The following is a 14,318-nucleotide window of genomic DNA, read 5'->3' as shown; positions in this document are numbered from 1 at the left end:
AAAAGTCTTCCTATTTTCCCTCCAAGAACTACTCACTTGTAAAAACACTTGCGGAAAGTCATTGAGGACTGACTCAAGAAGTTCAAGGCCAAATGTCCGGGTCATTTCTGTCATACCCACAAGCCAGTAGGGAGCATCAGCATTAACTAACTGACAAAGATCCTTGAAAAAAAAAAGAAATACAATAACATTTACATTCTCTGCACAGTCCTATACTGGCATAAGTTTTCTGAGTTTACAACAAAACCTACACTCTCTCCCTCTTTTGTAATGAGGGATTGTCCAATTTCAACATAACTTTTCCCCAAGCACTTCTTTTACTTAAAATTATTAAGCAAAAACTTGTAAGAAGAAATTTTAAACTTTGCTGGAATGCTTGTAGCAACTGTGTTCATTCCTGCCCTCAAAAATATCCCAAGATCAGTAAATATGCTAAGTCAAGAAGACTTTAACTGGTGTGATGAATACAACTGCTACTATCCATCGTATCCTGAACTTTAATGTACAATACCAAGCACAAGAAGCAAGACTGACTTACAGTAGCAGTATTTGGCTCATGGAAAAAAGAATCTTTCATTTAATACAGACATGCATGTTTAGCTGTTATTTAAGACGTATAGTAAAACATATTCCTAGGCCACTTTTTCTTCAATTTCCAGTCACCTCCCTGGGATACAGCATATCATTGCCAATTACAATAAACACGCATAAAAAAGCCTGGGGTTCTAGTTAAGGACCTTGTCAATATACCAACAGCAAATTTTTGAAATTTCTTACAGAGATGTAGAAGCACCCAATCATAACTGTAAATGGATAAATACATGCTCCCCAACTACCTGAAAAAGCATATATGCATCCTTAGCACATGGCTTCAGTGTACTGACAGATCTTCTGTTACTATTTCCTTGAACTGCAACTGGCTGGTCAATAGTATCTGTGTGAAAACAAAACCGAGTTTTGTTAACTAAGGAACTGTTGAAAATCATGTACAAACTAAGTGTTCTTACAAAAAGATTCTAGGAGAATGGCCAGGTAATTCTACTGCAAGTATTCATGTCTACAGAAATAAACATTAGATCGAATACCAAATATCATCAATACCAAGCACTTCTTTCCAACAAACACTCTCTTCAAAACCACTACTGCTGTGTATTTCATACTCTGTAATCCAAGTTACCTTCACCATAAATAACATGCTCACCTCAAACTCCTTCACAATACTAACCTGAAGACCATTTCACCTAGACGCTGAAAAACATCTAGGTTTTATATACGGATGTACTGACTTGGGCTGACACAATGGCTAAGGGTTACATCTTGTTTGAATACAATTAAGTTTATAAAAGACAGTAAAGATTAATGACTGTGATTTTTTTAAATAATGTTTATAAACTTTTTACTACTTCTTTAATTGAAAAAGATAAACATTTGATGCGTGTCCAAAAAACAAGTTAACACAAGCAAGCAGAGTAAGAAGTATGCCCACCTTTGTATCGTTCATCTTCAGCAACCACCCTCTCAAACACAACAGTAACTACCTGCCTCACTGTAGCTGCCGCAGTGTTATTTGTGATATTATCTTTTGTGAAGTGCAATCGAAAACAAAGTACAATTGCCTGAAAGGGAGAGAAAAAGAAAAAAAGATATGAACATTAATGTCAAAAGGACATTCGGATTACAAGGTTAATCACAGAAAGGTCAGTCAACTTCAAAGGTAAAATGCAATTCCTCACCTACATTAAAATCACAATACTTTCACAACAATGTTGCCTCGACTGCTATTATTCCTCTCTAAGGTGCATGTTTTTAATGTGTCATTGTGCCAGCAGTGACCCGAATATTGTTTTCCACTGGATTTCGTATTACCTCTAATACATAGTTTAATACTTACTTATTTTATAATGAATTTTGAAAATTAACATCTGTATGTGTAGTGAAACCTGTATTTCTTGATCTTTTGTCCTTATTCCATGCTCTTGCACTTGCATGAACCTCAACAGCACCTGGCCACAGTGCTACATGCTCTAAGCCAGAGAAGATTCAGGATTTTCTTTTGCTTGTTTTTCATGTAAATGACTTGTGGGCTCTGCTCAGCTGGTATCCCCATGTTAGTCTGAAATTTTACAACACAACCATACATCTCTGGACATTAAGAAAGAAATGTATTATTATGGAGGAATTAAAAAACAAATTGAAAAGGAAGCTAGAAGAAATCCTGTTTTCAGAGTCTAGGTATAAAAACAACAGGGACACAACAGAATCAAGAAAGCCCCTCCTCTTCCATTGTTTCCAAAAGCTTCATATGTAAAATTTATCTTTCTTTTTCCTCTTGGATATTGTACGTACTATATTGTACGTACTTGGTTGTCACTAACAAATTCTTACCTTGGACAGTGCTTCATCATGCACAACTGTATTGGTTGTTAAAAGTACAAGAACTGTCTGGAGCAATTTAAGTTCTTCAAGACTATTTTCCATCAGTTGCCAAAGCATATTAATAATGTTTCCTGCTGCAGCCTACAAAGAAATAATTTTTTGCCAACAATTAAGATGTTTACATACTGGTATATCATGTGTATACATGTAATGACAGCACTGTCATAAACGCATTTCATAACTGAACTTGCCTGTTTGTTTATACCATGGGACTACATGGAGAACATAAAACCAATTTCATTGTCACAAGCTTCCCAAGGTATTTTTAAACAACTGACAGCAGAAATCTCTTAATGTGTAGTCCAAATTAAAGTGTGTACTTTATTTTCTACTTGAAAATACAAAAACCACAGTACAAAGACTTTTTATTCTCAAAAATCATTCATATTGAAGAAAAAACAGTGTAATCTTACATTATGCAAGCGCAGTATTACTTTCACCAGCTTCTTAACACACTATATATGCCGTAGCATAACATATCATGACCCTGACAGTTGCGGGAAATGTGCATACCTTTTACCTTATTTTTAAAAGTAAAATGTAAACAAACACATAATACATAATGTTATCACAGAGTAAATTTTGTGAATGCAACTTCCAGAATTATATTTATGAAATACCATTACACATTCTGTTCCTGCAGTGTAAGAATGCAAACTAAATGAAATGGTTTGAATTTTCATTAATTTCTTTCTAGAAGTTACTAATATTTCATCACCTCTTTTTAAATTTTCTTTTTTTTTTTTTTAATGGTCAAAAAGGTTTTCTTTTAAATTGCAGTTTTTTAAAAACAGATACAAGTAAAATACTTTGCAGACTACGCTCATTATAATATAAACAGCCTCCTAAAAAAAGCATTCACCTTCAGTTTGAGTATTTCTCACACTGGAATATTTATGTATTTATATAAAGACTGATCTTACCTCTGAAACAACTTCATGGGACATGAGCCTCTGTATGGCTGCTAGACACAGCTGAGTGATCTTTGGTTCCTTTGTTCCACAACCCATTAGAAAAGGCTGAACTACCTCTGAGCTGTTCTCTTTTAGTGCTTTCAAAGAGAGATAAAGAAGCAGTCAATGTTTAATACTTTGAAAAATACAATGCAAAATTTGTTAATCATACCTATCAGCAAAAAAGCAATCTCCAGTCTTGGAAATTTGGGATTTATTCTTGCACCACAAGGAAAAGCCAAGTGAAGACAGTCACTGAGCTCCACAGCTTACTTCCACGATTACCCTAAATCCCAAGCACCCTCTCCCTTACACACTCAAGTGACTTTCTCTTTCCAAATCCAAAACATTCACTTTGGTAAGTAAGAAGCTGTAAGGTTCTGCCCACCCCAGAGCTTTTTTCTGGCCTTGCAGTGGTGACTGGCCTCATGCTGGTAGCCGCCTTCTGCTCTACTTCACCTCAGCACCAAATTCAAAAGCGACGAAGTGTGGCACAGACATTCCAAGGCATGGGACACAAAGCGGAATAGCAAAATGCCACCGACAAACCAGAAGGAGAAATAGACTGGACTGTTTGTATCCCGGGTATGTACACCTGGCTGTGAGTTTTCCAAACCAGTGTTTTAGTGAGAAAGGGTAGCTTCTTAAAATGAAGCTTTGTCAAGAGAAAACACAGGTTTCAACAACTTCCTTTTTTTTTTTTAATTAATTTTTAAAGAGGAAAATACTTCACAATGAATACAACATTCCACACTGTCATTTTAAACAGGTTTGCCCCATAAAAGTAATTCTAGGAAAGTAATTCTAGGAAAGTAATTCTAGAAAAGTAATTCTAGGAAAGTAATTCTAGAAATCTGAGATAAAGTTCATAAAATTTAAAAATAAGAAAATATTTCTGAAAGATGACAGGACAGCATGGATCTGACTGATGAGTGCTTTTCTGTTCGCAGGCAAGGTTGTTGATTCACTTAAACTTTTGAGATTTTAGCTGCTCATCACCATGTCAGATAATAAAAATTTCCTCACAGTTTGAAGCTCAGTGTGTGTTCTTAATCTGAATGTCATACACTGTGTTTTAGTCTATGTGTAATGAGAAATGTGTTCATGAAAAAGTTTCACACGTTTTCAGAGCACAGATCTTACCACCAACAAACAAAAAATACATTCTTACACAAAAATACAAACATGATCTATTTTATTTTTTCTGTTGAGCAATCTGAAGTTCATTGTTAAGTATCACTAATATGGAAAAAAATGAAACATCAAGGTAAAAGCTACAGAAATATATTTTTGTGATATTTTTCAACGTAAGCACTAACTAACATGACTAACAAGTTTCTGTGAAAAGAATAGGCTAGTATAAATTATAGATGCCAACTTTCTCCAAGGTAAAATATAGCTCTTACAGGCTGATATTAACACATACACAGTCATAGTTTCATCAGCCTCTCCAGATCCAGTACAGGCTCTACTTGCAGTTGACAAATGCCTAATCAAAACCAATTAAAATGTCAGCATAAATGTGAATGAATACATAGGTTCACTGCCTGTTAAACAATCTGCTTTGATTTCAAGAGGTGTCATTTCAATTTTCAAATTAAAAACAAAACAATGGCTACTTCATCAAAACCAGAAGTTTGTTTCCAATTAAGACATGTAATTTAGGCATCTAATTGTCAGTATCTGTGTGAGCCAGACGTCTAAGCTGCCTTTATAGTTTATGAACATCTACAACACCTGGCCAAGAGAGCTCACTCTAACATGGGCATAAATGTTCTAAGAATAGCAAAAATGGCATAAGAGTTAATAAGTAATAAGACAAAGAAAAATTTAAACCTTTTACAATATTTTTCCTATAATATATTAAAAACAATCTCACAACAAGATCTATACAAGGATTTTTACTTTATGAAGGTGAAAAATTAATGTTTTGTAGACCTGGTTTGGTACTGATCATACTAGCTCAGTCTTAAATACGCAGAAGCTTTCTTACATCCAGATCTGCTTCCATTTTGCTACCAAAATTATGTAAATATATATTGGAAAATAAATTATCATAACGAACCACATTAAAAAAAAAAAGTTTTGGGATGTAAAATTTACTCCTTCATTCCATCAGCAAGATTGTAATTCTGATTTTTTAAAAGAACTTCTAAAACAAAAGTACGAACTGCATATCTCAGAGCCACATGGAAATAATTTCTCACATTTACCTCTGGTGATATAAAGCACAAGCTGACTTCTCTTTTGGAATCACTCAAATCCTCATAAACACATTATAAAGCATGTACAGACCACTAAGAATGAAGACTTTGAAACCGCACAGCTTAACTTTTCCAAGAGAAAGAAAGAAGTTAGATCAATGACCTTAGAGTTCTGCCAAGTTAAGCACATCTCACCAGACACAACAAAGATTTTTAAGACTTTAGTAAAGACTTTAAGATTGCATTTACTTCTCTAAAAATTATAATCATTTGTGGTGTAATGCTTCAAGAACGCATCAGGTCAGCTTATTCAAACCAATCTGATACAGTTGTGTTCCTCTATTTTAGTGAAATGGTAGTTTACATCAAAATATAAAGAAAAAGTCATATCCTGATCAGACTACTTGTTTGGATTACTAGAAGGTCTAGTAGATGTTCTTAAATATTCTAGCAGTCAAAAAGTATTTACTTCACTAGATTTCACAATTATAGTAGCCTTTTGCAGCTTTAGTATTACTGCAGTATACATGCTATCTTCCTCAAAAAAGAAAAAAAAAAATCTAAATAGCAGAGAGGAGACAGAGATCTTGACACTAACATACCTACAAGATTAGGTTACATCTGAACCTCGAAAAATACAAGGGTCCATAAAGAATTGGGACTGTTTAATGGCATTATGTTTAAATTATGGAATGTTAGGATAATATGCAGGCAAAGTATATGTTTCCCTCTGTTCCACAGTTTCTCCCTGGGAAAAACATGATTATCCTATTAGCAAAGATTAACTAATCAAAATAACTTTCAGGATCTGCTGGTTTTCCAAACCTCGTAACAAAAAAACTGCAGAGTTTTTTTGCTGAATTAAATAAATATGAACTACATTGTAGTTGAAAACTTCCAAAGGAAAAGTACTTACAAAATCTGACCAACTAAGAGAAAGTGTTCCCTCAAAAAGATAACAGTAAAGACTGCCTATCCATGCCCAGAATCAATGATCCTTCACATCTCTTCGCTTTGAAATGAAGATTTAAAACCAAAGGATTTTGCAGGATTACAAACCAGCTTTCTAAAACATAAAGTTCTTCACACAGTATTATGCCAAAGAATGTTGACAGCTTCACAAATGGCTAACTAGAGATTTCTCTTGTTCATTTGTGTATTTTAATATAGCTGACATTACCTGGCATAGTTTTCCCACTTATGTCAGCATTCATGACAGCAGTAAAAACAAAGAAAATAAACAAATAAAAAAAGAGGCATTAAAATGAAATATTGAGGGTTGGGACTGCTACTTCAAATAATTCTAGAAAGTGCCTCCTTACCAGTATCCGATTTAAGTGCCTCAAAAGAAGAAATAGTTTTACATCTATTTCATTTGGACCTTTCAAATAATTTAGCATTTTAAGGATTTTGTCCACGGCTGAGGTAGACACTAAAGTATTAATACAGGGACATTCAAATCTGGCCAAAGGCTTTACCAGCAATTGGCAAGAAGCCATCAATTCACATGCTATTTAATAAAGCTGAAGAAAGTTAGAGATATGGTTTTAAGCACTTACAAAGCTGCAACTCTCAAGATGTCTCCTGTCCCTCAAGGCAGTGGTACATCTTAAACTGAATGACCTTGTCTCAGATCAAGATGGATTTTTGCCTGCCAGGTACAAGTCTCCAAAGGCTAGACTCTCATAGTAAACACACAGATGAGGATCATACCCAGAACTCTACAAAGATCACTCAACAACAGCTGTGGTGAACATAGACAGTGAATAAAACATTGAGAATTTGGAGTATTTCATGCTATTTTTCTAAGTGGATGATTTATTCTGTAGAGCCACAACTCAAAATGGAGACCTTCCTCAGCATCAGTATAGCACTAACATTAAACAAAAGTAGTATTAAAAAATTCTCATGGTACTGAATTTTTTGTTAGGTGCTCAAAAGCAAAGCATCACTGACACAGCCCACACAAAAAGACATACAGAATTAGTACACGTATGCAAGGCACCTTTTTAGCATTTTGATCTGTAACCCAAGTTTATTTTTCCCATTGAATTGCAAATAATTACCTGCCAAAATATCAGTGTTACGTGCAGCTATTGTTTTCACTTTTATTATTCCTGATTCAGCAGCCTGGAACAGAAGAAAATAAGTAGTTTAGATGCAATTTCATACATCAATATCTGGAAAGAAATAAAAATACTGAAGTAAAAACTTATGGACTCAGAGCAAAAACATTTTTGCAGTGTTTTAGGTAAGCAGAGCTAATGCCAAAGTGAAATCTTTGTAGCTTCTGGAATTCCTTTCCGGAATTCCACAGGAAAAGGGTATATTCTGTGGTTCAGAATATTTTGAAATCACTATTTTCACTGTATTACCTTCCAGTTCTATGAATTCAAAGAAAAAACACTAGTAAACCAAAACCCTGTTTCACAGCCTTTGTACAGTTTCAAACTGTGAAGCAATTACCATGATACCTAATCTGTCACATTCATCAGGTTGAAATGGTGAAGAAACAGAGAACATCAGTAATTATATCAATGCTTAATACTTAACACCTAACCAATGAAATCCAGTTAATAAACTGGATGTGGTACACCACACTTGAATATTATCACTGTTCTCCAGTCGGGTAGCAGTATTTTCCATTTGAAATCTAACACTTTCACTAACAACGAATATCAGAATGAAACCCATTTTCCCATGGATTTTGTCTCCCAAATGCCCTATACAAATTATCCCAAGGCAGACCATGAAGAATCCTTCTTAACAATTCTCCCTGTTCTTCTCAACACACCATATAATCCACACCAACCGATCTTCTCCTCTCCCCCTACATATGACCTCGCAGACCAACAGCATCCTCCTCACCCTCATGCACACCTTCGACAGGACCCGGAGCTGCAGACAGGTAGGTTGAGGAATGTATGTGCCCAGACTGGCTGAAAGACAACCAGAGGCTGAGTAGCCCACCAAGGAAATCACATACTGCTGCAAGGGAACAGCAATTCTCTCTTCAATTGTCCACAAATGCTTCTCAGCATAAAACACTAAAGTCATGTTCTCTAATGGAATCAAGCCAAAGTGAAAATATAACATTGAGGCTTTGCATTTCAAAATCATGATTTCTGACAAGTTCTTTGTGCAAAACACAAAAATAAACTGCAAATGGCACCTTGCCATTTTTTAATTCCATTTATACACAAAAAACCTCTGGAAACAATTAAAGAAATCATGTTCAATACACTGTGAACCAAAATAAATACAACATATTTTCCCAACAATAGGTCACAAATTGCTGGAAAATACTGTTCTACCAAATTTGAAAGTACATTTCCCGTTTTATTTCGGCCTTGTATTTCTGTGTACTTCCCACACTAAACATTTCCATTTTTTCTCTGATACTACTATTAAAAGAAGTGTGCCATCACTATGTAAAACAGATTAGAGAAGCAGACAAGCTGTGGCAGAAGAAATATGAAAGTGACAGTACATTAAGTTCTACCAAGTAGTAATATTCCCTCTCCACCAAAACACTACTCCAAGATTTCCCAGAAAGTCAAGTTAAGATGACTGTATAAATTCATAACCAAGTATCTTAATTGTAAGTTTATATATGTATTTATCAAAATAGTTACATTAGCAATGCAGAAATGAAATTTTCAACTTTAAATTATTTTCCAAAACAACACAGAAACTGCCTTAAGATAATTTAAGAGATATGTGAAATTCTGAGAATTATTTAAGCTTTGCTGAACATAATGTTTCTACTTTAAAAATATAGACAGAATAATATCCACAGTGTTTGAACTAACATACAACATGCTCAAATGAACACAAAGTGACATGCAAATATATCTTTCACATAACTAAAATGAGGCACGCCAAATGCAGTTCTCATTTATTTTAATTATGTTAACTGAATGTCTTGAAGTGTCTTAAGTTTTCAGTCAATACTCGTTCTTCAGTTATAAATTGTCAGCTAATTAGGGGGGGTCTTGTCACAATAAATTGTTCCTATTAATTAATAGGAAGGATTTGTCACAGTACAATTTCAATTACCTTCAAACTAAACCTCATCGCATCTACTGGCAATCGATTTCTCTATTGCCAGGAGTGACAAACTCACTCCGAATCAAAGAAATACTAAGCCTCCCCACATGTGTGACATTTGCAAACACTGCACCTTGCACAAAGAAGAAAAAACAAAATATTTCCAACACAGTGTCTCCCAGTCGGTTGTTTCCATGCTAGCTTTATATAAAATAGCATACATTTTTTAAAAACTAAGGTAAAACAAAGCTATCAGACTTTTTACTACCGTTCTGAATATAACAGCTTTTCTCCGCAAGATATTGAAAGTTCTGTGGCTACCTGCATTACGCTATGGTTTCTATTTAGAATCCCAATTCAGAATGTTCATAGTTAAAAACTAATTACACTCTACACATCCTAAAAGGACAAGACAACAAAACAAAAGTGCCACAAACCAGAACAACCCTCCACTATCTATGTAAAAACCACAACATATTAACATTTACCGAAAGATTACCTCAGTTGATCCCAAATAAGCAACAAAATAAATGAGACTATGAACAGTTACCTGGCTATTCTGTGTACATCAGTATAAAAGTGTATTTGGATTGCATCAATTTAACTTGCTAAGATGTTAATAGATTTTAAGTTTACAAATTTACACCAATTACTATAGCTCTCTCCAGGTCACTGCCCTATTAGAAAAGGATCTTACAAACACACTAATCAAGGAGATGCCCAGCATCATACTGTTTTTATGAGTACAAATATGATAATTTACTTTCACACAAATGTAAGGCACTATGTTTTTAAAACAGTCACCACTTTTAAAATTAACATTACCAGTTTCCCTTAGCACTCCAGTTACTAGTAGTCTAATGAGCAAGCCAGTATCTCTTTAATTTTAAAAAGCAAGTACATGCAATTCCTGTAACATAACAAAGCTCAAGCATACCCGAAACCTTCAGTCAGTCAATTACATTTCCTATTCTGCTACTTTAATAATTGTGAAATGACTGAAATAAAATGTCTCAAACATACTCTTGCCATTATTGAGTTTGGGGAGAGGAAATATTAATGAAGAACAGAAACTGACTCTCGGTGATAGCACATATTTAAGTCAATCTCTTTCAGTACTTTGATCTGATTTTAATCAATCAATAGTCTCACAGCAAAATTCAACAAGACCCTCCAGGCTCAAAAACTTGCCCCATCACCTTTCTACTTCCTTGGAATTTACCAAGTATTTGCTGATTACGTGGAAATCACCCTTCACAGAAATCAAAATAAGACAAACGGAGAATTTAGGTACTGTTCAGGATGATGTAGAGGCAAGCCACCCATATCAGCAGCAGAGCGGTAAGTGCATCTGAAAGGCACCAGTTCCTCAAACCTGTCCTCCAGGGACGCTGTGGAAGCTCGCAAACCCACCAAAAGATACCACTATAGTTAACTCCATGATCACAACGATGTTACCTGGCAGGCCAAGAACGTCCACAAGGAATAATGGCATGGCATATGCTGGAACGTGTAACCATATAATTATTCAGTGGTTTACTTCCCGCAAGCAAAGACACTGCAGACCTCTACTGCAATGCATATGACTGAGCAAGCAAGGTACCAGAGGGGTCAGGTGGGATGTAATTCAACAGTCCGTCAGTTGCTCCACAGTAATCCCTATGGATTTGCCCTTACTTCTTCACAGAGTAAACGTGAAAAAGCTACCCTTCTTTCAGTGAAAAGTAACAACATAGTTAACAGCTTTTCATAAGGGAAAGATGACAAAACTCTAATCTCAAATCTCTCTCTTAACAGTGACCCCTTCCAGAAAGTGAAAAACCCCACCCACTGTCTCTGCCATATCAGCGGTTTTTTAGAAGTTTCAAAAAAGGGTTTTTTTAAAGGTTTTGAAAAGGATCAACTTGCTGATCTTCAAAGAAGCTGGTATCTCACAATGAGGAGCAGATGTAGCACCTCTTCTTTTTTAACCAAAAATTATATAGACACATAAAGGTATTTAATGGAACAACCAGCCATGCGCTAGTTTCTACTAAGGCCTGATCTAGCATTAAACATGTTTTCATATGAGCTTCTAAATGTGAGAGTATTTTTACCAAAAGTTAGTAAAAAAAAAAAATTGTTTCCACTGCTACTGCTTTGAATGACCATTTGTGTTTTGATTCTGTGTTCAGAGCAAATTGCTCTCTCCAGAGACACCAAAACTGCTGTAAGATTTGCAGTTTATACTATACAACCTTTTGATTTCTCTCTTATAAAAAGAAAAGCATTCAGGAATTCTTTCAGGAACGACAGCCTGTGTTGGTATTTACATTACATTGTTTGCCAACCTTTTACTAAGATTGAATTAAAGTAATATATATGTCATCTATGGTCACTTGCACACCTATTACTTGAAATAAAAAGAGCAATTTTTTTTCTATTAATCATTATGTGCCTTTCCAACTGGAACACTAACCCTGTATCTAATAGGGTTAGTGTTACAGTTAGGGTCTTTAGATAAGAGATCCTTGTGTCTGTAGTACAGTTTCATTTCATTGTTATTCTGGCTTGCTTTGCAAAAGCACATTCTGGACCATTACTGTAATGCTAAACTATTATTTGGAAAAGACCAACTCACAAAAAGCTCCACACTAAATCAACCTCATGAAAGCACCTGATTACACCACATTTGTGTTAAAAAGCACCGTACTTGCCTTCTGTATTTTTGTCTTCCCAGGAGTACAATCCCTACTCAGACCCTTCTATTTCATATATGCTCATTCTATCTGTAATTTAAACTGGTGAAATGCCAGCTCTGATTTGACAGCACTGTGCACTCACAGGGATTTATTATATTGAATGATTTAATGTATTTAGATTAAAGCTTGCTCACATTCTACTGGCTTGGAGCAAAGCCTACTAGCAGAGTCTCTGGGAGTGGAGCATGACCATCGTAAAGGCAGATACAGGCAGGGAGTACATGAACCAAGTACTTAAGTCAACTGGACACACACAAGCCCATGCACCCAAGAGCCAATGTCACTGGAAGGGCATGCTCTGTAAGGGTCACAGTGACTTGGGAAGGTTATTGATGGGTTACTCGGGAAAGGTAAGTGCCACACATATCTCAAGTAAGGGCAGTGAAGAGCTTTTCAGGTCACTACAGGCCAGTCAGCTTCACGTCATTCACTGGGAAGACTATGGAACAAATCGTCCCAGAAGCCATTTCTAGGCACATGCAGGACAAGAACGTGACTAGGAACAGCCAACATGAATTTAGCATGAGCCTCACCAACCCAACTGCCTTTGCCAGTGGGAGGATAGGCTGTGTGGGTTAAGAGGAGAGCACTACATACTTTATACCTTTACTACAGCTATACCTTTGACACCATTTCCAGTTGCATCCTTATAATCTAATTTGTGAGATATGAACAAGTGGACAGTAAAGTGGGCAGAAAAATTGGCTCAAAGGATCATTACAAATGGTATGAAGTCCAGTCAGTAACCAGTTACTAGTAGTGCTCCCTGGGGATGGTTACTGGCACTAATACCATTTAACATCTTTATTAGCAGTCTGGATAAAGAATTAAGAGTCTGCAGACAAATATAAAATTCAGGGTACTGTTCAACATACGTGGGGTGGGCTGCGTATTTAGAGGAACCCAGATAGGCTGAGAAATGGCCTTGTAAGAACCTCATGAAGTTCAACAAAGGCCAATGCAATGTCCAGCCTCATGCACCAGTACAGGCCGGGGGCTGGTTTTGCAGCCAGCAAAGCAGCTTTGCAGAAAACGACCCAGGGTCCTGATAGACAGGACAGAAGTGGACTGTCTACCAGGTAGATAACAAAGTGGAACCAAGAGCCAGCAGTGAGCCCTTCTAACAAAGGTGACCGACTGCATGCTGGCCTGTATTAGCAAGAACAGAGGCAGCGGGTCGTGCAAAGGGAGTCCTTCCCTCTCTTTGTCTCTTGTGGGACTGCTGCTGGAGTAACACATCCAGTGTTGGCCTGCCCAGTGCAGGAAAGCCATTGACATGTTGGGGCAAGTCCAGTGGAGGTCTACCAAGACAGCTGGCAGATGGAGAACAATAGATAAGGAGATGCTGTAAGAGCTGCACTTGTTCAGCCTGAAGAAGACAGGATGAAGGGAAGGGCTCATTAAAGTCCACAGCTTCCTATAGGGAGGCTGCAGTGAACACAACGCAGTTTGCAGTGTTCAGGTGTGTGCTCCATCCTGGATGTATGTACAAGTAAAGAAAGAAAGCAGGAAACACTGAAAGCAATAATGCTCCTTTTAAATCACCTCATGTTCTACAATTCCTGCACGAGTTTCTCACTCTAATTTTTCTTCCACAGAATCTCAGCAATAATGGTAAAATAGTACTAATTTTCCTATAAATTGAAAATAGTATTTTGGTAAACCACTTTATCACAAAACTTTATACAAAACCAGCTAGTTTCCCAATTTAGGGGTGGGGGGGGGCGGGGGAAGTGTGATTTATGTGAATTGTTGAACAGCATGATTAACTCTTTTTCAATCAATAATATATCATTTGTATCACATTTATTTAGCATATAAAGATGAGAAATCCAAGCAGTCAGTCTCTATTCATATACAAAGTAGTTTCTTCAACTGTTCACACTTAATCTGAGACAGAAGCAAAATTGCTCTGCTTTATTCTACATCATGAT

At 36.2% G+C, this 14,318-nt stretch overlaps 1 protein-coding gene across 13 annotated transcripts in view; it reads right to left on the bottom strand.

Annotated features, from left to right (window-relative positions):
* The window catches only part of MON2 (MON2 homolog, regulator of endosome-to-Golgi trafficking), a 96,248-nt gene that overhangs the window by 72,577 nt on the left and 9,353 nt on the right, over window positions 1-14,318 (bottom strand). For all 13 annotated transcript variants that reach the window (XM_030480376.1, XM_030480364.1, XM_030480375.1 and 10 more), the window contains exons 2-7: window positions 7,660-7,723; window positions 3,360-3,487; window positions 2,386-2,517; window positions 1,487-1,616; window positions 837-934; window positions 37-162 (exon numbers count right to left, since the gene is read on the bottom strand). In XM_030480376.1, coding sequence (XP_030336236.1) covers window positions 37-162; window positions 837-934; window positions 1,487-1,616; window positions 2,386-2,517; window positions 3,360-3,487; window positions 7,660-7,723 — 678 coding nt within the window. The remainder of the gene's footprint in view (window positions 1-36; window positions 163-836; window positions 935-1,486; window positions 1,617-2,385; window positions 2,518-3,359; window positions 3,488-7,659; window positions 7,724-14,318) is intronic.

Source organism: Strigops habroptila, chromosome 3 (genome assembly GCF_004027225.2).
Source record: "Strigops habroptila isolate Jane chromosome 3, bStrHab1.2.pri, whole genome shotgun sequence".
Lineage (NCBI taxonomy): Eukaryota > Metazoa > Chordata > Aves > Psittaciformes > Psittacidae > Strigops > Strigops habroptila.
Note: the sequence above shows the minus strand (reverse complement) of the source record. Positions and strands in the feature narration are given on the sequence as shown.